The sequence below is a fragment of the Bufo bufo genome, chromosome 8 (genome assembly GCF_905171765.1).
Source record: "Bufo bufo chromosome 8, aBufBuf1.1, whole genome shotgun sequence".
Classification (NCBI taxonomy): domain Eukaryota; kingdom Metazoa; phylum Chordata; class Amphibia; order Anura; family Bufonidae; genus Bufo; species Bufo bufo.
In genome coordinates this window covers 49,269,758-49,294,550 of record NC_053396.1, presented here as the reverse complement: position 1 = coordinate 49,294,550, position 24,793 = coordinate 49,269,758, and the positions used below count along the sequence as shown (strand labels likewise).

Below are 24,793 nucleotides of genomic sequence, written 5' to 3'. Positions count from 1 at the left end.
ATGTCATGCAACTATAAGAGCAGTCAAACTACAGGACTCGTTGCCAGAGGAAGTTGTGAGGGTGAATTCACTAAAAGAGTTCAAGAGAATTCCTGGAGTATAATAATATTACAGGTTAGAGTTATTAGATTTCTGGAGAAGGGTCATTGCTCCAGAGAATTATTCTGACTGCCTGATTAGATTCAGGAAGGGTTTTTTTCCCCTTAAAATGAGGTAAATTGGCTTCTACAGTACATCATGGTTTTTTTTATGCCTATTTTGCTTCTCTGGATCAACTATGCAAAATAACAGGCTGAACTGGATAGTCATAATGTATGTCTTTTTCCAGCCTTACCAACTTATGTTACTATGGGTTAAATAAATAACCTTCTTGAAAACCTTTGGGTGTGCTGTGAATTCTTTCCATTGTATTACAGAAATATAAAACATGCAGTTTGCCTATCCCAAAATATTTTTTCTTTTTTACAGGTCCTCCAGTCACTGTGGGGATGAGTATACATATATCCAGCATTGACCAAATATCTGAGGTCAATATGGTGAGTAAAATAAAGTCATTAAATAAATGATGTTCTTAATTCATGTATACAATCTTTATGTTGCCCATGTTTACTGCTGTCTCGCGCAGGTGTTGCTCCACTCCACGTGTATGCTCCACTCCACATGTATGTATTAGGACTGGATTTCAGTGAACTTCCTTTCAGCACTGTGAGAGTTAATAACTTCTCCCTGTCTAGCTGCTAAGGTGCTGATCAGACTGTCTTTTGCCTTGTCGCTTGGTGCTTCACACTGGTGCCTCTGAACCTTTTTAATAATTGGCAAAAGCAGGCGGCTGTATAAAATAAAGAAAAAAACATTTACCTTTAAAATCTCTGCCCCTGTTTATACACACTTTAATGTCATGAGAAACAGTGGCTTGTTGTGCACAATCATCCAAAAATGATGCGTTAATGGGGGCAGAGTGCTTGCCCATATTTATAACACAAACAAGTGGTCATTGTCAGAATAAACAGTGACTTGTTCTGAAGTTGAAACAGTCTGGAAAAATTCTCCCTTTTATTTAGGAGCAGTAGGAGTACAGTGTGAAAATTGTTTCTTGCTGGCATGGGTGCAGCTATATAGTCTCTGGCATCCTCCTTCCAGCTCTCAGCGGAGCTATTGCTCTGGTTCAGAGTCATGTTTGTTAGGGTGGGTTTGTCTCTCCTCCTTTTTTGAGGCAGCATGTGCACGCCCTCTATCTTCCCCAGCCTATGGCTGGTCTGCAATGTTTATTTAAAGGTGCCTCCTTCAACTGGGAGGAGCCTGAGCAATTAGGTTCCTAGCTAGTCTAGTTTCCTGTTTGAGCTGAGGTATTCTGCTCTTTCTTGTCATTCTGCGTAGCAGACTTTGGATTCCGTTTTACAGACTTTGCCTGATTGCCCCCTGCCCTGACCCTAATCTACGTTTATGGACTTTGCCTGATTGTGCATGCTGAATGACTATTACATCTTGCTGCACTAATTGGGGTGAAAAAGCTAAGTCTAACGCTATTGCTATTGTGGTGTTCACATTGCTTTTTACAAAAGAAATTCTAAAAGTAATCAAAGCCACACAAAGATAAATACAAAAATGACATCTTTATTAATCACTTCAACATTGAGTAAAAACTGCAGGAAGTGTTAAAAAGTAGAAAAAACAGGCAAACCCCAAAGCAGAGGTTATATGTGGTAATAAATATTTCATAGGTATATAACCATAACTTGAGACATATTGTATCACCAGTTAATCCATTACAAAAAGTACTGATCAATTAGGTAAAATACAGTAGTAGTATTGATAGTGGGGTGACAATAAACATAAATCATCTACCCCATAAATGGATCATCCCTTATCCCAGGAAAAAAAATTCTCTGCAACTCAATATGAACAGCAAATTCACTGTGTGTAAAACTGGGTATAGCAGGGTATATGTGGTGGCATGGCCGACACCCAACACAGCCAACAACCAACTACACCCTAAACATAAATACAAGAGGCAAAATACCTGTAATGATAAATTCCAACCAGTTTGGGGAGAGCCGAAAGCCCGACGTACGTTTCGCAAAGTGCACTTCTTCCAGGGGGCATGTCTTGCCATGTACTAGACCTACCTATATATACCTCACTCAATCAATCCACAGCCAATAGATATCCAATGGGCTTATCCCACCTCATCACGCGGCGCCGGGCAGAAACCCGCCCCGTAATGTCATATGATCGCTCACATGATCGCTCACATGATCACCAGGGTGCTGGCGAGAACAAAATATGAGCCAGAAGTCATATGTCCTGGAGCAGATGCTGATAAATCTGGCTGTCCAGGGGACAGGAGACATGGTGCCTACATGTCACCACCATCTAAGCCCTGTGGGGGCTGAACTGGCACAGGAGGAGGAGATTCACTCACAAACAATATATATATATATAGAAATGGATGGTTTATCTGCACAATTGACAGGAGAGGAGCATGAGGAGCTGAAGGGGGATGAAGAAAACCAGGCAGATGACCCTGACAAACTATGGCAGTATGCAGTGGAGATGGAGGCAGGAAGGCCCTTCCCTTGTGCAAATGGTCAGATGCATGTTGAGTTGCTTGTGTAGTGACAGCCGTACTATCCCCATTCGGCAGACGGATGACTACTGGTTCTCCACCATGTTTGACCCTCACTACCGCTCCAAAATGGCAGCCTTTTTTCCACCTTCTGAGAGGGAGGATAAACTCAACTTCTGTTAAAACATCCTATGTGGTCAGTTGGTCGCTGCTTATGTGCGCCATTGCCCATCCTCACGAAGGTCTGATCTAGGGGCCCACTGTGGTCATGATACACTTCCATGACTGCTGAAGTGGGGTGGGGGGGTTGGCAGGAGCAGCAACAGCTCCATCAGCAGCAACTTAAGTCTGGAGTCTCTAATGAAACAAAATGTTGAGAGACTAACCTTTGTAAAGATAAATCAGGAGTGGATCAGCCAGTATTTCCACACACCAGTGCCTGATGCATCAGATTAGGTCAGTCTGGGTGCCATTCCAAAACATTGTGAAAAATGGCCTGTTACTTCTGGCCACGTGCTTTAGCCACTATTCTGATACTACCACCCGTCTGATTCCATACCCTTGTTCTGAAAAACACAACTGATCCTTTCTTTGGAGCATCCATAAGGCCTCTATCACACAGTCAGTATTTTGCATCAGAATTTGATCATGATTTGGAAGACAAAAGCAGGAGTGGGTACAAAACACAGAAGACATGAAAATTATTCCCATCACGTGTCATCTCTGTTTTAGACCCAGTCCTGTTTTTTCTTTTGTCTTACCAATACTGATGAAATACTGATGCAAAAAACTGACCAAATACTGACCGTGTGATAGAGGCCACTAAAGTCCTGCATACGGGACTTCTTTTCCATCTGAATAAAACCAATTTCAGAGCCAAATAGCCAAAACTCATCACACTATCATACGGTCAGTATTTTGCATCAGGATTTGCTCATCATTTGGAAGCAAAAGGCAGTAGTGGGTCCAAAACACACAAGACATGCAAATATTCCCATCACATGTCTTCTCTGTTTTGGGCCCACTCCTGTTTTGTTTTTTTGCCCTTGCTAATACTGATTAATTACTGACCAAATACTGACCGTGTGAAGGTGGATGCTCAAGACAGGATCCGTTTTTTGGGGGGTTGTTCCTGTGATGGATCAGAAGAAGGGAAAAATAAACAGTGACATCAACACAAACTTACGGCTGACACCCTCTCCACTCTGTCATAGGCCCAGTACCTGTATCAGTGTGTAACAGAACTTGTTCTCTAGCAATCTATGTGTAATCAGCAGATGGTATAAAAGGAGAGCACTCTATAGTAGAATCTTCGGACACTGCACGATTAAGTACATTATACCTGATGCTAACATTGACCTGTAAGGCTGAGTTCACACCAGTTATTTGGTCAGTTTTTGACCCATAACTGACCAAATAATTGAAGTGTGAACTGAATCTAAAAGTGACCCCTGTCACCTGCCTGTCATACTGATGCACAGTAACTGTTTCACTACCACAGTAGACTAGCTATGCATGGTTCTGCAATGTACAGTAATGTACACTGAGATACACGCTCCCTGCAAGAGTTATAACGCGCTTTGTGACTAATTAATTTGGATCTAATCAAATTTTTTGGGGAATATTCAGGAAAGCTTTAAAAACTTTGCTCATGTCTAGTCCTATCCAACACACCATCATTGTCATAGTCCTCACTCTCCCTGCCACTTTTAGACTGTGGTACTTGTGTGTCATCGTGGGCTCCCTCCAGAGTCGCTGCTCTGTATTTGCCCCAAGTGCCACTGTCCCTTCCACTTCCCTTACCTTCACCACCACTGTGGGTACAAGTGCCACTACTATTACCAACACATCTATGTATTGGATCCCCTACCTCCTCCTGAATTGTTTCCTCATGGCTGTCCAACCATTAACTGTTCTCACACAACTCATTAACAACAGAGATACTTAAGCTCCATAGCTTGTGGGGTTTTGTTGCCTATTCTTAGGAAAAAAGAAATTGTACCACTAGCAGCACTTTTCTGGGGCTGCAAGGAGGAGTAGCAGGAGGAATGGTGACTCCAAGGCACGATGTTAGACTCAGAGGTGACATCTACATCACCCTGCTGTGATTGAGAGGAGTGAACACATACAAAAGACACACCTCACTATATACAAAAATATGAATTATTTATTTGAGCAAATGACGTGAACAAAGAAATTTAAAAACGTAAAAACAAAAAAAAGAATCTTACAGTAAACATGATCCTCTGAGGAAGATGCATGTACTCGCTCATTGAGTACTGTATGTTCCCTCCATTTGGGTATGCGCTAAACTCTTTATTTACCTATGTATTGTATGTCACATTTAGTTTTTTTTATTTTATTTATTTGTGATATTGTATTCAATTGGTATTTATCGGTTTATATGTAGTGCTGTGTTGAGTGAATTTGCATATGAGATTTCCATCCTATTGGGGGTGACGCAATTTGTAGGGACATGTTCAATGTTCTGTAATAATTTTTTTTTTATGTTTTAAAATGCCCATGTTTACATCATTAGCTCAAATAGAGAATTAATATTTTTGTATCTAGTGTGGTGTGCTTTTTTTATATCCTGGCTTTGTTTATGAACATGTAGGGTATTGGCACATATAGGTACCACATAATTAGGTGATTGATATGAGTAGGTGGTGTCTGATTTGCTTTGACAATTGAGAGGAGGAATGAGCCATCCAGTCAACAATCTCATCCTCTTTGTCCTCAATAATAATGTGGCAGCTTTCAGAAGCGAGGAAGAACTGTGGCTTACAACTACTACTGGTTGGGTGACTGGTGCTGCTACTAAAGTTTGCATTACTACCCAGATTTTGACTCTTGGATGAGGAGGGATGGGTCTTTCATTTTCCACTCTTCTGTTTGCCAGACATTTTATTACGAGGCTTATAAATGAAAAGTCGTGGGTTGGCACACATATTATTAAACGGTACTAGCAAAACTGCAAGTGTTTTTTCTGTCATTTAAAGACAGAGGCACAATTGAATGTCCCTCCCCTTCTACAAAGACACTGCATACTAGTATTGACAATTTACAATGGTAAAACAATGCATGGAATAAAACTGATATGTTAATGTAGTTATTACAGTACAATGCTTTTAGTAATACACAATGCTGTATCTTGATGAAGTACAATGCGTTAACCAGCAAAACGTGTTCAGTAATAATGCACTGTAATCTTGATGCAACAACACATTCAGTAATAATACAGGTATCTTGACAAATACAGTGCATTAACAGTTAACTGGTATATGAATGCTGTTATTGCAGCACAGTACACATTTACTAATGATGTACAGTAGATTTTTTAGAAAAAATCAGGGGCAATAGCTCAGCATTTGCAGCAGAATATATGCTATTGGGGTGCTGGCAATAAGTCTATGAACTGTAAAAACTTTTTTACAAAAAAAGCTAGCTGGCTGTTCATACAGAAAAACATAAGTTCCTTGCATGCTTTTGTAATGCAGAACTTGCCAGCAAATTGTATTAAAGGACAGTGACCAGTACTTCACTCACTCTCTTTGTTAAGCTTTCTCTGATAAAATTCTAAAATCTACCCAATTATATCTCCATATTCTCTCTTTCTCTCTCCCCCATAGTGTCCCTAGTAACTAGTTTGCATCCGAAATGTTTTTTGTTAAACACAGTGCATAACTTTGGCGCTTCTTTCCACCAGCTCCCTTGCTGGGGTAAAATATTCGTCATATATTCGTGAATTCGCAAATTCGAGATTATATTCTTGATTGCAAAAATCGGCAATGTATTATTCGCGTAATGCGCCAGAAATATCGGCGTGGGGTAGGCAACTTTTCTATTGGTTGCTAGGGATGTTGCTAAGCTTTGACAAAGCCTTCTCATTGGCCCACAATCTAGAAGAAGGGAGGCATGATAACCTGAAATGTACTGTGTTAAAAAAATGTAATAAATGAATATTCGTCATTCCGAATATATAGCACTATATTTTAAATATTTGCAAATTCTCAAAGTGTCGATGTTCGCGAAAAAAAATAGCTTTTTGAATATTCGCGCTCAACACTAATAGTAAGTACGTACATAGCACATACCAATTTAAAAAAAAATCACAATTTGTTGATAGTTGAACTTCTCTTGTTCAAAAAGCATGCAAAGATGTTAATTGTCAGAAGAAAGAATGGCTTGTTCCACACTAAAAATTAGGCCATAACGGGGGCAGAATGCCCACACACACACATGTGTATATATATATATATATATATATATATATATATACATGACTTGCTCAAGTGTTAATTGTCAGAGGAAAGAGTGGCTCGTTTCACACAATCGTCCTAAAATTAAAATTATGCATTAACGAGGGCAGAATGCCCTGCCTTATTTTTACACGCAAATTCACAAAAACACAAACGTGTGAGAAGAAAAAGTGGCTTGTTTTGAACATGCATCAGTGCGAGTGTCTGTTCTATGATAAATATGAGGGGATGACATTGTTTATGCCGCAGTCATCCATATTGACAAATTTTGTGGCCTCTTCAAATGGCTTTAGTAAATGACAGGTTTCCTGCTGTGGTGGTCTAATGCATTCACGACTTTAGACCGTTCATATAGATGCACTAGCAGGTGTAGAATTCCAGCGAATTGAAACATTGCAGTTGGAACAACAGACCGTTTTGTTGCTGGAAGCCCAGGAGGTAGATCCTTGACACATAAGATTGGCTGAAATGTGTGGACAGTCTCCTGGACATTACCAGCACCAGTGTAGCACGACTATGTATATACACTCACCTAAAGAATTATTAGGAACACCATACTAATACGGTGTTGGACCCCCTTTTGCCTTCAGAACTGCCTTAATTCTACGTGCCATTGATTCCACAAGGTGCTGATAGCATTCTTTAGAAATGTTGGCCCATATTGATAGGATAGCATCTTGCAGTTGATGGAGATTTGAGGAATGCACATCCAGGGCACGAAGCTCCCGTTCCACCACATCCCAAAGATGCTCTATTGGGTTGAGATCTTGTGACTGTGGGGGCCATTTTAGTACAGTGAACTCATTGTCATGTTCAAGAAACCAATTTGAAATGATTCGAGCTTTGTGACATCGTGCATTATCCTGCTGGAAGTAGCCATCAGAGGATGGATACATGTTCTCATTCTGTTTACGCCAAATTCGGACTCTACCATTTGAATGTATCAACAGAAATCGAGACTCATCAGACCAGGCAACATTTTTCCAGTCTTCAACAGTCCAATTTTGGTGAGCTCGTGCAAATTGTAGCCTCTTTTTCCTATTTGTAGTGGAGATGAGTGGTACCTGGTGGGGTCTTCTGCTGTTGTAGCCCATCCGCCTCAAGGTTGTCCGTGTTGTGGCTTCACAAATGCTTTGCTGCATACCTCGGTTGTAACGAGTGGTTATTTCAGTCAACGTTGCTCTTCTATCAGCTTGAATCAGTCGGCCCATTCTCCTCTGACCTCTAGCATCCACAAGGCATTTTTGCCCACAGGACTGCCGCATACTGGATGTTTTTCCCTTTTCACACCATTCTTTGTAAACCCTAGAAATAGTTGTGCGTGAAAATCCCAGTAACTGAGCAGATTGTGAAATACTCAGACCAGCCCGTCTGGCACCAACAACCATGCCACGCTCAAAATTGCTTAAATCACCTTTCTTTCCCATTCTGACATTCAGTTTGGAGTTCAGGAGATTGTCTTGACCAGGACCATACCCCTAAATGCATTGAAGCAACTGCCATGTGATTGGTTCACTAGATAATTGCATTAATGAGAAATAGAACAGGTGTTCCTAATAATTCTTTAGGTGAGTGTATGTGCATCATGCAGGGAGCATTTGTTATTTACCACAAATGCAGTGTGGCCACAATGTTCCAGCCATTGATTCTGACCACCTTTCCCAGTTGAAGGTGACTGGGAGACAGCCAGCAGAATATCTGGTGCTTGATGCACTTTATCAAGTGATTGGCTGTGTGGTTACTTTCATCCCAGGCCGATGAGTCCTAACATCGCATGGCAATGCTTCACTTTACACATGTGACAGGAGGGAGGGGGAGTGGAAGTGATGCCCTGCCCTGCTGACGTTGGGGACAGGAGGATGCCTATGAGGAAGTGGGGGAGGCAGATAAGCAACTAGTGTGTAAACTAAACTGACACAACCTTGAGTTGTCAATAGGTCTCTCCTGGCCTTAATGCTGCGGTGATGCCTCTCCATAAAAAATATTGAACCAGTGGGCCGTTTAAGATGTGTACTGTCCCTTCCCATAACAGTTGCTCCAGGTGTCCAACTTGCCGTGCATCGTGCTGCATAGCAAGAATTGCAAGGAACAGGCTACGTTTTCCACGTGAGAGTACATGGCAGGGATAGCATTTTTAGAGAAATAATGCCAGCTAGGTATTTTCCAGTGAGGCTGAGTGCATGTTGTCAGCTCCCTAAGGGCAGCACACTCTGCTAAGGCTATTTTCACACTAGCATTAAAACTGTCCAGCAGGCTGTCCCGGTAGAGGAACAGCCTGCCACAATTCATCGTATCCGGCATAGCCTGATCCAGCCTTTCCCCGTCTGGGCCCATTGACTATGCAGCAGGCTGTTCTGGTAGAGGAACAGCCTGTTGGAGTTCATCATATCCAGCATAGAGCACCACTAAACTCAATTGTCTATAATTGTACCCGCTGGGGATCTGTCCAGTTTTGTAGAGGGAGAGTGCAGGGAGAATGCAGAGAGAATGTATCATTCACAGTAAATTCATTCTGTTAGGGACACAGTTACTGTGCCTTAGTATTAAATGCAGGTGTCATATATTGCCTTGTGCATCATTGTCAAGTGCCCCAACATTCATCGTTAATCTGTTCTGTTAGGCATACAGTTACTGTGCGTCAGTATTAACCCCTTCCAGCTAAAGCCAGCTTTTACGGATCCAAGAGATTCTACGATTGTTTTCCCGTGACACATCTTACTTCATGATAGTGGTGAATTTGAGTTGATATGCTTCACCTTTATGTATAAAAAAAAATCCCACATTTACAAAAAATTTGGAAAAACTAGCGTTTTCATCAATTTGAATTTCTCTGATTTTAAGACTAGTGTTGAGAGCGAATATTCAAATCGTGAATTTTAATCGCGACTATCGCCACTTCGAGAATTTGCGAATATTTAGAATATAGTGCTATATATTCAAATTCGCGAATAGTGTTGAATATTCTAATCGCGAATTTATCGCGAATATATTACATTGCCGATTTTCACAATCAAGTAAACAATGACTGCAGATCACGAATTCTCGAAATTATGCTGAATATTCGGCCAAAAATTCGCGAAATATCGCAAATTTGAATATTGCCTATGCCGCTCATCACTATTTAAGACAAATAATGATTCCTTGCAAAATAGTTATTAATTAACATTCCCCATATGTCTACTTTATGTTGGCATCATTTTTGTAATTTATTTTTATTTTTTTAGGATGTTAGAAGGCTTAGAATTTTTGACCAATTTAAGGACCAATTCAGTTCTTAGATGATAATAGATATCAACCAAAAATGACCACATTTTAGAAACTACACCCTTCATTTTATACAAAACTGATTTTAAAAACTTTGTTAACCCTTTAAGTAACAAAACTCCCCATATGTAGTTGTAAATCACATGGGTACACAGCATGGCACAGAAGGAAAGGAGACCAATATTGTTTTTGGAGGGCAGATTTTGCTGGAATGGTTTTTGGGTGTTATGTCACATTAGAAGAGACCCTGAGGTACCCCTAGAAAGGAAACCCAAAAAGTGACCCCATTTTGGAAACTACACCGCTCAAGGAATTGATTGAGGGTGAAGTGAATGCTTTGACCCAATAAGCGTTTCATAGAGTTAAGAAACACTTGGCTGTGAAAATGAATCCCCGGAAGAAGCCAGATCTGCTGGCGAAACGGCGTTGGGTCAGGAGTCGGCTGAGAGATCTCTGCACCATCCAGGGTATGTTTATACTTTGTCCTTTTTATTTCAACCTCAATCTCTACAATCGCCTCCTTTGCACTTTGTTTGGGGAGTTGCTGTCATGAGGTTTTGAGGTATGCTCTTTCAGCTAGCATTCTTTTTCCCTGTTATTTCGTGCATCGATCTCCCGACCTCTCCTTGGGTCCTGCTACTCATCTGTGTGTCCCGCCTTGTGCTGCCTGTTTTATTATATATGTATGTATTGTTTATATGTTTATATATACTTACAATAAAGTTGTTTGGATCTTCATACATGTAAGTTATTTTCATTCATTTGTTTGGTGATTGTGAAAATGAAAAATCTTCTGTCCAATAAAATGTTGCTTTAGCCCCAAAGTTTTCATTTTTATAAGGCATAACAGGAGAAAATGCACCCCAAAATTTGTCATGTGTTTTTTCCTGAATATGGCAAGATCCAATATGTTGTCATAAACTGCTGTTTGGGGGCATGGCATCGGTCAGAAAGAAAAGGACCGGCATCTGGATTTTTTAACATGGAATTTTCTGAAATTGTTTTTAGGGGCCATAACTTTGTTATTTTTGCACCAATGTAGCTGTGTGAGGGCTTGTTTTTTATGGGACAAACTGTAGCTTTCATTGATATCATTTTGGGGTACATATATCTTTTTAATCACTTTTTATACCATTTTCATCCAGTATATAGTATATGATCATTTTATTCTGTGGCTTGATACAGTTATGGTGATACTAAACTTATATAGTTTTTTTCATGTTTTACTACCTTTTCAGCATAAAATCACTTTTATATTAAAAATAAATTATACTTTATTTTGCATTGCCATTAGGGATGAGCGAATTTCATATTTTGAAGTTTGTGTGCAGGTTCGTGTTGCAGTATTTACTGAATTGCGTTATGGATTCCGTTACCAAGGACCATAACGCCATTCCATGACGGAATGCATAACGGAATGCCTTTAGAGGCATTCCGTTATTCATTCCGTCATAATAGAAGTCTATGGCCTGCATAACGGATCCGTCCGGTTTACGTTATGCAGGAAAGGACTCCAGCATAACGTAAATCGGACGGATCCGTTATGCAGGCCATAGACTTCTATTATGGCGAAATGAATAAGGAAATGCCTCTAAAGGCGAGCGGAGATCAGAGCCTGAAACCCGCATATTACAATGCCTAACCTCCGATTGGTTAGTCTGCACAGACTGGTTAACAGTTTAGGAGTAACTGTATGCGTCATTGCAGTAAATTACCTGCAATCTGGACGTACACTTACATTCAAATGCGACACGGGGTGTAATATATCGATGTGTGCATCATTGTCAAGTGCATCGACATTTATAGTTAATCCGTTCTGTTAGGGATACATTTACTGTGCCTCAATAATAAAGACAAGTGTGATATATCGCTGTGTGCATCACTGTGCAGTGCACCGACATTCATCTGTTTTGTTAGGGATACAGTAACTGTGCCTCAGTATTAAAGACAAGTGTGATATATCGCTGTGTGCATCAATGTCAAGCGCACCGGGATTCATAGTTAATATGTTCTGTTAGGGATACGGTTACTGTGCCTCAGTAATAAAAGCAGGTGTGATATATTGCTGTGTGTATCACTGTGCAGTGCACTTACATTCATAGTAAATATGTTCTGTTAGGGAGTATACAGATACTATGCCTTTGTCACAGGGCGCCAAAGGCGCACTCGGTCTCTATCAGCCGCAGACCTGCTGCTTAGCTTCGAGAGCGAGGATCTGTGTTTGGCCTCGTTCCCAGGCGGCTTTGCTAGCTGGGAGGCTTCCTGCTCCTAGGTCTGCCTTGAGCGCCGAGCTGATCACTCGGTGCTCGACTTGTCTTTCTGTCGGTCATGTGACGCTGGCCACGTCACATGACCCTCAGACCCAACTATAAATACAGGCAGCCTGCTGGCCACAGGTTGCCTGTTAATTCTAGGTTCCTGGTTATTTGTTGGACTACTGAATACTCACCTGATCCTGTTCCCTGACGATCCTTTGCCTGCTCCTCCTGTACTGCGCATCCCTCCTGGTATTGTGACCTCGGCTCCCACCTGACTACTCTTTGCGGACTCCTCTGGTACTTCTCTACTCTCCTGGTATTTGACCCCGGCTTCTCCTGACCATTCTTTGCTTAACCCTTTGTACTGCATAGCTCTCTTGGTTCTGATCCGGTCCGTTCATGTTCCGTATTTTGTCTTGTATGTCTTCCCTGCACATATCCTAAGTAAGGGACTGTCGTCCAGTTGTCATCTGTCATCAGGACTCGCGAGGCAAGTAGGCAGGGCCAGGGGTGAGGGTGGAATGCAGTGGTCACTATCCTTCCCCCTGTGTGTGTGTGGACGTGACCGTTACAGCCTCAGTATTAAAGGTAGATGTAATATATTGCCGTATGCATCACTGTCAAGTGCACCGACATTCATAGTTAATCCATTCTATCAGCGATACAGTTGTTATACACTATGGCCAACAGACAGTTGCTTGGGCCCTCCAAAGGAACAAGTAGTGGCAAAAATGATTATCCGTCACAAGTAGCAGTATAAGGAGGGGGTGGGGGGGGGGTGGTAGCAACTGCAGCAACAGGCTAGAGCTACCAATTTCATCCAGCCGTGCCATCCTGCTCCTTGTGAGTGCAATTGGGACCATGGAAGAGTGACAGAATATCTATATGCTAGTGATTGGTGGGTTGGGCAGCCCTACCTCTCTCCAATCTCTCAGGGCAAGAGCCAAGATGAGCTGTTAAAGGGGTTGGCCAGTTTATATCACAAGCTGCACATGTGCTGGTAACAGCACATGCCTGCAGCTAGTAATAATCATTATTAAACTAACGGCACTGATGTCCATTAGTTTAAATGAGTAATTCAAGTTCAAACGCAGTTCCCCTGATCTGCATGCCAGCACTGTGCTGGAAAAATGGAGGCTGATGGAAGATTCTCAGCGCTGTCATGTGAGTCGGAAGACCTGCATGTAAGCAAGAATTATTCTTATTAGACAGTTGTAAATCTATGCCGATTATTACTAGCTGCCTGCATGAGCTTTTACCAGCACATATGCAGCTATTAATATAAATTGGCCAAACCCTTGGAGGACCATTGCACTAACTTACAGCACAGTGAGCATGCAGGCACAGAGGCCGCAGTAGATGATCTCCCACGCCAATGAGATAACAGCTCAGAGTTAACTAAGATTTTAACTGTTTAACCCCTTACATGCCACTGTCAATAGTGGCTGCAGCTTCTAAGTGATAAAAACATAGAGTTGTATTTCCATTTATCCTACCATCATTGGCCAATGTAAGTAAATTGCATTAGAAAAAAGCTGGAAAATGGTGGAATAGCTTTTTTAGCATTAAACAAATTAGAAACCTTAAAGGTATTGGCCCATCTCATGGATTGGGAGCATGTTGCTAGGATATTCCCTCAAGGTCTAATATGCGTGGGTCCCACCTATGTGACCCACACCTATTTCTAGAATGCAGCCTGCAAAGTGGAGGGGAATGGACTGCACATGCACAGTTGCTTCCTATTTATTTTTATGTTATTGCTGAAAATAGCAAAGTGACACGCTTGGCTATTTTCATTAGTCAAAATGGCTATTTTCGCCGGTCCCATAGAAATGAATGGAGAGTGGCTGAACATACAAATTCCCCTTTTTTCAGTTTGTGGGCTCTGTTCTAGAGATAGGTGTGGGTCCCAGAGGTGGGACCCGCACTTATGAGACATTGGGGCATATCTTAGCGATATACCACCAATGTAAGTGATGGGTCAACCCCCTTAAGACTAAGTACAGTACTCTGGAGTAAAAAAAAATGCTACAAAGTAAAAATGCTTTCAAATATACTGTAGATGTTTTAATAGTTTATATTTTTCTATTAACAAAATGCTAATTGATTGAACAAGATAACTCTAAATCAAATCAATATTTGGTGTGAACCCCCTTTGCTTTCAAAACAGCATCAATTCTTCTAGGTACACTTGCACACTGTTTTCTAAGGAACTTGACAGGGAGGCTGTTGCAACCATCTTTGAGAACTATTCACAGATCTTTTGTGCAAGGAGGCTTGCTCAAATCCTCCTGTCTCCTCATGTAATCCCAGACGGACTCAACAATGTTGAGATCGGGGCTCTGTGGAGATCATATCATCACTTCCAGGAATCCTTGTTCTTCTTTATGCTAAAGATAGTTATTAATGGCATGATAGGTCTTCACCAGATTTTAGTGTCTGTGTGTGTGTGTTGGCAGTGACAGGTCATTAACAGTGCGACTCCAATTCACATTGCATTCAACATATTCATATTCCAGAAGTTCTCTAGAGTTCTCTGTATTCTAATGAACATCCTAATGAGTGAACCATAGAACAGCTGTCTGAGTAGTCATGTGTATAGGGACGTGTCACATGTACCCTCCCTTGTTTATATATAAGCTGCAAAAGTACATATATAGATATGGTAATTGCCTGTATTGGTCCCAACCTCAAGCTCAAATAAAATAAAAAAGATTTTCTGGGTTTTAAATATTGATGACCTGAGGATAGGTCATCAATATCAGATTGGTGTGTTGTCCGACACCCAACATCCCCCACAGGTCAACTGCTTCCTGGTCTTCACCTGCAGGGTTCAATACACTGTGCTGTGACCTGTGCACATCTTGAGGATGTTGGCACACTCTGTGACCTCACGCTATGCAATATCAAGTCACAGCACACGGCAGTGGGAAGCTGTAACTCAGGAGCGGCAGCGGTGTCCAGGCAGGAGAGGTAAGTTGATAAGATAATTTTATTTTATTTTTTTGTCTTTGATCTAAGGTCTGATTGACATTGGGGTATTATTAACATGGCATTTTGATCTAATGTGTGAATATGGGTCTTGATAACATGGGAGTCTGATCTGAGGTCTGAATAGGGGTCTTATTAACATCAGGGGGTCTGATCTGAGTTCTGATTGGGTGTCTTATTTACATTGGGGGTCTTACAAACATTGGGTCTGGGGGTATTATTAACATTATGGGTCTGATATGAGGTCTTATTAACATAGGGGGGTCTTATTGGGGGTATTATAAACATTAGGGGTCTGATCTGAGCTCTGATTAAGTGTCTTATTAACATTCGGGATCTGTTTTGAGGTTTGATTAGCATTCGAGGTCTGATTGGGACTCTGAGCTAAGGTCTGATGGAATTTTTTTATTATTATTTTCCTCCTCTAAAACCTACAGTAAGTGCGTGTTATGGGCAGGTGCGTCTTATAGGGTGGAAAATATACAGACTGCAAGTGCGCTACTAGGACAATTAGTATAATGAAAGTACAGTGTTAATTAGTGTGGTGGAAAAAGGATATGGTTAGTGTTGGTCAAACACCAAAGTGCTCGTGTGCTCTGGTGCTCGAATAGAACACTTCATGATGCTCGGGTGCTCTACAGAGCACCTGAGCACAATGGAAGTCCATGGGACAGCATTAAACCAGGAACCCCCTGCTCTGAAGAGGAGAGGGTGTCTTGACTCTAGTTCGGCTTAGGAGTCCTTGCTCTGACTCCATATATAGCTATGTCCATATATAGAGTCAGTGCTTGAGGACACCCAGTGTATTTAAAACTAATTTAGCCTCTATTTCTGAAAAGTTTCTGGTGGGATTCGAACTCACAACCTACTACTTTACAGCCACAAATGTTAACCACTACACTATAGAGCTGCATGGCCAGTTGCTTAAAAAAAAAAAAAAGAGACTTCTGTTACTAGTAGTATGTATTCCTATACAGAAGGTCTCATATATTTTTTTTTTTGTAAATGGCCATGCAGCTCTATAGTGTAGTGGTTAAAATTCTGGGCTGTATTGTAGAAGGTTGTGAGTTTGGATCCCTTCAGAAATATATATTTTATATATTTTTTTGCAATTGTAAAAAATGTGTAATTAGAGAGAGAGAGAGAGAGATACAATCATACTTATGATATATATGAATGCATAATATGTGGGAAACTACTACTGATGTTTTAGCCATAATATATTTACATATATTATTATCTATTTAGAATATATAATATATTAGAATATATGTAAATATATTATGGCTAAAAACTCATATATATATATATATATATATATATATATATGTTTAATTAAAATTTAGCCTCTTTCTGAAAAGTTTCTGACTGAATTCAAACTCACAACCTTCTACATTACAGTCCTAAATGTTAACCTTTACCAAAAAAAATTATATATATATATATATATATATATATATACAGTGGGATGCGAAAGTTTGGGCAACCTTGTTAATCGTCATGATTTTCCTGTATAAATCGTTGGTTGTTACGATAAAAAATGTCAGTTAAATATATCATATAGGAGGCACACACAGTGATATTTGAGAAGTGAAATGAAGTTTATTGGATTTACAGAAAGTGTGCTATAATTGTTTAAACAAAATTAGGCAGGTGCATAAATTTGGGCACCACAAAAAAGAAATGAAATCAATATTTAGTAGATCCTCCTTTTGCATAAATTATAGCCTCTAAACGCTTCCTGTAGGTTCCAATGAGAGTCTGGATTCTGGTTGAAGGTATTTTGGACCATTCCTCTTTACAAAACATCTTTAGTTCATTCAGGTTTGATGGCTTCTGAGCATGGACAGCTCTCTTTAAGTCACACCACAGATTTTCAATTATATTCAGGTCTGGGGACTGAGATGGCCATTCCAGAACGTTGTACTTGTTCCTCTGCATAAATGCCTTAGTGGATTTTGAGCAGTGTTTAGGGTCGTTGTCTTGCTGAAAGATCCAGCCCCGGCGCAGCTTCAGCTTTGTCACTGATTCCTGGACATTGGTCTCCAGAATCTGCTGATACTGAATGGAATCCATGCGTCCCTCAACTTTGACAAGATTACCAGTCCCTGCACTGGCCACACAGCCCCACAGCATGATGGAACCACCACCATATTTTACTGTAGGTAGCAGGTGTTTTTTTTGGAATGCTGTGTTCTTTTTCCTCCATGCATAACGCCCCTTGTTATGGCCAAATAACTCAATTTTAGTCTCATCAGTCCACAGCACCTTATTCAAAAATGAAGCTGGCTTGTCCAAATGTGCTTTAGCCCACCTCAAGTGGCACTTTTTGTGCTGTGAGCGGAGAAAAGGCTTCCTCTGCATCACTCTCGCATACAGCATCTCCTTGTGTAAAGTGCGCCGAATGGTTGAACGATGCACAGTGACTCCATCTGCAGCAAGATGATGTTGTAGGTCTTTGGTGCTGGTCTGTGGGTTGACTCTGACTGTTCTCACCATTCGTCGCTTCTGTCTATCTGAGATTTTTCTTGGTCTGCCACTTCGAGCCTTAACTTGAACTGAGCCTGTGGTCTTCCATTTCCTCAATATGTTCCTAACTGTGGAAACAGACAGCTGAAATCTCTGAGACAGCTTTCTGTATCCTTCCCCTAAACCATGATAGTGAACAATCTTTGTCTTCAGGTCATTTGAGAGTTGTTTGGAGACCCCCATGTTGCTACTCTTCAGAGAAAATTAAAAGAGGAGGGAAACTTACAATTAACACCCTTAAATACTCTTTCTCATAATTGGATTCACCTGTGTATGTAGGTCAGGGGTCACTGAGCTTACCAAGCCAATTTGAGTTCCAATAATTAGTTCTAAAGGTTTTGGAATCAATAAAATGACAACAGTGCCCAAATTTATGCACCTGCCTAATTTTGTTTAAACAATTATAGCACACTTTGTGTAAATCCAATAAACTTCATTTCACTTCTCAAATATCACTGTGTGTGTCTCCTATATGATATATTTAACTGACATTTTTTATCGTAACAACCAACGATTTATACAGGAAAATCATGACGATTAACAAGGTTGCCCAAACTTTCGCATCCCACTGTATATATATATATATATATATATATATATATATACACAGGGTGGGCCATTTATATGGATACACCTTAATAAAATGGGAATGGTTGGTGATATTAACTTCCTGTTTGTGGCACATTAGTATATGTGAGGGGGGAAACTTTTCAAGATGGGTGGTGACCATGGCGGCCATTTTGAAGTCGGCCATTTTGAATCCAACTTTTGTTTTTTCAATAGGAAGAGGGTCATGTGACACATCACACTTATTGGGAATTTCACAAGAAAAACAATGGTGTGCTTGGTTTTAACGTAACTTTATTCTTTCATGAGTTATTTACAAGTTTCTGACCACTTATAAAATGTGTTCAATGTGCTGCCCATTGTGTTGGATTGTCAATGCAACCCTCTTCTCCCACTCTTCACACACTGATAGCAACACCGCAGGAGAAATGCTAGCACAGGCTTCCAGTATCCGTAGTTTCAGGTGCTGCACATCTCGTATCTTCACAGCATAGACGATTGCCTTCAGATGATACGAGATGTGCAGCACCTTAAACTACGGATACTGGAAGCCTGTGCTAGCATTTCTCCTGCGGTGTTGCTATCAGTGTGTGAAGAGTGGGATAAGAGGCTTGCATTGACAATCCAACACAATGGGCAGCACATTGAACACATTTTAAAGTGGTCAGAAACTTGTAAATAACTCATGAAAGAATAAAGTTACGTTAAAACCAAGCACACCATTGTTTTTCTTGTGAAATTCCCAATAAGTGTGATGTGTCACATGACCCTCTTCCTATTGAAAAAACAAAAGTTGGATTCAAAATGTCCGACTTCAAAATGGCCGCCATGGTCACCACCCATCTTGAAAAGTTTCCCTCCTCACATATACTAATGTGCCACAAACAGGAAGTTAATATCACCAACCATTCCCATTTTATTAAGGTGTATCCATATAAATGGCCCACCCTGTATATATATATATATATATATATATATATATATATATAGTAAGACTTCTGCTATATAGGAATACTTACTACTAGTAAGTATTCCTATACAGCAGAAGTCTCATATTTTTATTTATTTTTTAGTTTAATAATTGGCCATACAGCTCTATAGTGTAGTGGTTAACATTCTTGGCTGTAATGTAGAAGGTTGTGAGATTGAATCCTGCCAGAAACTTTTCAGAAATAGAGGCTAAATTAGATTTCAATACACGGACTCGAGCACACATGATATTCGGCTGAACAGCGCGATGTGCCGAACATAGCGGTGCTCGATCCGAACTGGTGCTTGGCTAAGCATGCTCTCCCAACACTAGATATGATCATTAGTATCTCTTTGGGCAATTTGGTTTAAAGTATTTGAATTTACCATACCACCTATCAAAAATTATACATGTACTAATGAGTGGTCATTCTGGGACACTCGAAGTTGGAGACAAGGTGTTGTGAGGGTGGACTGTGGACCACCTGGTTTAGAGACCCAGTTTTACCTGCACCTCCTATAACATGTAACCTAAACTCTTCATTCTCACTGTATGTCTACTTCTACTTAGCCCTCCTGACCATGTTTGCTTGTATTTTTTCTTCCAGTTGCTTAAAGGGCTTCTGTCACCCCCCATTTAGCAATTTTCAGTATCGGACATTAGCTATTTGCTAATGTCAGTTGAGTCCATATATATCACTCTTACCTCTCTCTGTGCTGTAATTTCTAAAAAAATCGTACTTTTATAATATGCTAATTACTTCACTACCAGCAAGTTGGGTGGTTACTTGCTGGTAGCCGCCGCATCCTCGGACTATAAACACGCCCCCTCCTCCACTTGATCGACAGGGCCAGCGAGCGCTCTCCTTCTCCCGCTGGCCCTCTCTGGCCATGAAATCCCACGCCTGCGCCGTACCGGTCCTCATTTGGCGCAGGCGCTCTGAGAGAAGGACTCTCGCTTGCCAGCTCCTTCCTCAGTGCGCCTGCGCTGATTACGTCACATTACACCCGGAAGAGAAGACTGCCGGCATCAGTGATAATCAGCAGTCTTCTCTTCTGGGTGTAGTGTGACGTAATCGGCGCAGGCGCATTGAGGAAGGAGCTGGCAAGCACGTGTCCTTCACTCAGTACGCCTGCGCCGATCGAGGAATGTTACGGCGCAGGCACCGGAATTCAGCAGCAGACGGGGCCAACGGGAGTAGGAGAGCGCTCACTGGCCCTGTCTATCAAGAGGAGATGGGGCGTGTCTAGAAGCGACAGATGCGGCCCAACTTGCTGGTAGTGAAGAAATTTGCATATGATAAAAGTATGATTTTTTTTAAAGAAATAAGCCACAAACAAAGGTAGGACATGTATGATTGCACTCAGCTGACATTAGCAAATAGCTAATGTCGGCTAATGAAAATTGCACAATGGGAGGTGACAGAAGCCCTTTTATTCCACTTGTTTGTGCATTCACACCCCTGCTATTCCATTTCAGTATAAAAAAATAACATAAATAAGAGCACTACTCCTGTTTCTGACTGCATTCTCTGACTTCATTGTCCCTTCTTTTAGTGTTAGAGAAAGCAGCATGAAGCCAGATCAAAGGGGCATCTCTGCACAGCAAGTCAAAAATGTGGATCAAAAAGTGCAGAGGGGGAAAAACATCCAAGAAGGGCAACTCACACAGACTGTAGATAGGGAAGAAACACACTGAGCCAGTTATTGGCTAAGCAGTCATATTCTATGTGTTGAGAGGGAACAGGAAGCAGATACTGGAGGGGAACGGTAAAGTGTTGGAAAGGATCAGTGGGGGATTGCTTATGACTTGTTTAATTATTTTATTCAATGCAAATCCTTAAAACATTGAAGTAAATAAATAACAGGACAATGTTTTTAATTAATGTTATAGATTAAAAAATGTATGCTCTATGGAGGATTTTCACTGAACCACAAAAATAAGATTACATAGATTAAGTTATCAAGGGAAAGATTATTTACAAGCTAACATTTTTCATCATCTCTATTATCTGCCTGTATACAAATTTATTTTACTAAAAAGCTACTCATACTACATGTGTTATAAAAATGGTAAATTCCACAATAGAGATGAGGGTCCAATTCTAACAAAACAGTCAGAAGATTCTATTTGGGTACCAATAAATTTGGTTTGCCCCAGAAAGATATATCTGACATTCTAGGGTCTTCCAGAACTGTATGCAACTACTTTCAAGCTCTGTTTTTGCCAAGACAGCTTTAGTAACCTTAACGTGACATATATGGCTATGGAACATACCTTTGCTAGTGGTAACAGTCTGCCTAAAAACAAATGGCACTGTAATATTTGTTATGCTTTGTAAAATGTAAAAACATTCCAAAAGTGACTCCTTATCATAGGCAGATTTGTGCCGGTGTTTATGTACACGTTAGTATCAATATAGGCAATGTCTTGTTCTGAAGAAACAGATGCATCCCCATGTTTATATATGTACGGTAGTCATACAAAGGAGTCATACAAAAATTTTCCTTTTTCGAGAGCAAATACTATTGTGCAGTGCAGTGCAGTCTATAAACAGCTCAAGCCTCGTAACAGATACACAATGCACTAATTGCCCCTATCCTGTCACTAGTGCTAAAATCTGTCTATCAATTGATTTAATCTACCTAACTACCTTCCCTATCCATAATAATGTCCATGTAAAGCCCTAAACTCTAAGTTGCTGTATTTGTAACATAGACATCCTGTCACAGTAGTGGACAAGCTGAAAGTGGAGTCTCTGAATTACAGCAGAAAACTGTGATGTGCAGTGATCCCAAATATGTATTTTTACTGAAGGAGCTGCACAAATATGGTCATGTGAGGTCCTTAAGCCAGTGAGTTGATATGGAAAGGGCTAGATGTAAGGAAAGGAAGTGTAACTACTAATAATTAGGCTAAAAAAAGACAGATGCACCATAGAGTAAGAATGTTCATATCAGGTAATCTCAGTGTCTCAGGCAATCTAACCCTAGTATTCACGCTTTAATCTGGAAGAACTGGACTGCTGCAAGGGATCCACCAGGCCACTAGCTGTCCCAAGTCTCTGTTCCAATGACTGCTGACTTATGGGGGTCAAAAGACACCAGTGCGGAACACCAAGAATTCAAGCAAAACCATAGTCAGGAAAAGGCCGAGGTCAGTTTAGACAGAGTATATGCAATCCAGTAAACAGTCTGATGTCAGGACAGTCAGTATGGAGATCAGACAGAAGTCAGGAGATGCATAGAAGGTTCATTATCCAGGAAACAGGCAGGAGTCAGTACATGGGCAAAAATAAACAACACACTTTTTCAGGAACTAGCAAACTTGAACCTATTGCTAAGGCACCTGCTCACAGGGAAATGTGTCTTAAGTACCCCTGGGTGACCAGCCATTGGCTAGGGAAGAATAGTGCTGGCCCTTCAAGAGCCAGGGAGAGAATGTATCTTTCTCCCTATGGGAACTATAAAAAAGTCTAAAATAACATAGTTAAAAAAAAAAACATAAAAATTCAAATCACCCCCTTTCCCCAAAATAAAAATAAAAGAACAATTATTTTTTTTTAATACAAAAAAAATACACACAATCATGGGTGGCGCCATGTGCAAATATGCCCATAGTAAAAAAATATTTTTACCATATGGCAAATAGCGAAATGGAAAAGAGTGTCAAAATGTCAGATTCGCCATTTTTGGTCGCTTAATTGAAATAAAAAAAATATATTTTAGGTCAGCAAAAAGCTGTACACATCCCAGAATGGTATCAATGAAAAGTACAGATCGCCCCGCAAAAAATTTGCCCCCATTACAGCTCCATACACATACTGTAATTACAAAAAAGTTATAGGGGTCGAAATATGGCAATGAAAAAAATAAAACTGATTTGTTCCAACTTTTTTATTATTTTATCACTATCAAAACGCAAGAAAATCTATACATATAAGGTATTGCCTTAGGCTACTTTCACACTGGCGTTTCTGGGACCGCTTGTGAGATCCATTTCAGGGCTCTCACAAGCAGCCCCAAACAGATTGGTTAAGCCCCAATGCATTCTGAATGGATAAGGATCTGTTCAGAATGCATCAATTTGGCTGCGTTTGGTCTCCGTTACGTTTTTTAGACGGTCACTAAAACGCAGCTTGCAGCGTTTTGGTGACCGTCTGGTGACCGCACCAAACGCGAGTGTGAAAGTAGCCTTATATGTAACTTCTCAGTTTTATTGCACATTGAACGTTGTAAATAAAAAAAACGTAAAACTGTTGCGGAATTGCTTTTTCTTTTTCCCGCTTCCCACTATCATATGCAATATTAAATGGTGACGTTGAAAAGTACAACTTGTCCTTCAAAAAACAAGCCCTCATACGGCTATGTGAACAGAAAAATAAAAAAGTTATGGCTCTGGGAAGACAGGGAGCAAAAAACGAAAACGCAAAAAAAATAAAAACTGCGTTAGAAGGGGTTAAACCTTTCACTTTCATAGACAAAAATAAACAGACACAAAAATGATAAGCACATTCTACACTATGTGTGGGGATTCGCTCTGGTAGTTAGGATTAGCGGGTGCAGCACAGAGGCAAAGTACAAGTTCTTGGTTCAAAATATTAGTGTTTATTCACACGTGAAAGCAAAAACACAAGTTGCTTGGTGATCGTTCACACACATGTAAAGTTCATATATAAAACAGCCACCTTTTCTCCTGAGTGTTAATTCACACCCTGTTGGAAGTTCTGCCTTGTCAAGTCCACAGGCAGGCGTTAGGCGGCCTGTTTGCCCTCACAGGGGTCTGAGCCCTCCAGCCCGGCTCAAGCTGCAGATCCCAACACAGCCCTCAGATCACAGCACACATACCTCCTGAGCTCCACTGTCAGACGGAGGTAATCCTCTCCACCTGGCAGTGCTGGCTGGTTTTTATGCCTATCAAAACCTGGCCTGGAACATGGGGAGTAGTCACCCACCCAGCACTTTGACTACTCCCAGTAAGAGCCGTCCCGGATCAGCTATAACAGCAATGCTAAGTATCAAGGTGTCAACTGCTGCTGACACATAAAAACCGGCTCTTACTCCACTGAGGCCAGGAACCTTGGTGACACGTACCTATCATCCACGATGATTCCTTGTACCTTCTTACATATGATAAATATCTATGCATTATAATTCATCTATGCAATGCCTGTATATATCACTTTATTTGCAACAAACCAATTTGTGTAAGATATTTACTTATACATGATACATTTTAATGTTCAGATTTGCCCTTCATTTCAGTGGATCATATTTTCTATAATATTATCATTCAGTGGATTGCAATGGTTTCTTTGATCCATATTTTGCTTTCACAATTAATTAGCGAGGCAGAAGGATTAACTAACTTGCATAACTACCTGCTG

At 40.6% G+C, this 24,793-nt stretch overlaps 1 protein-coding gene across 2 annotated transcripts in view; it reads left to right on the top strand.

Annotated features, from left to right (window-relative positions):
- LOC121009451 (gamma-aminobutyric acid receptor subunit beta-4) overlaps positions 1 to 24,793 on the top strand; it is a 465,957-nt gene that overhangs the window by 169,934 nt on the left and 271,230 nt on the right. For both annotated transcript variants that reach the window (XM_040442566.1, XM_040442567.1), the window contains one exon: positions 469 to 536. In XM_040442566.1, coding sequence (XP_040298500.1) covers positions 469 to 536 — 68 coding nt within the window. Of the gene's footprint in view, positions 1 to 468; positions 537 to 24,793 lie in introns of those variants that run through there.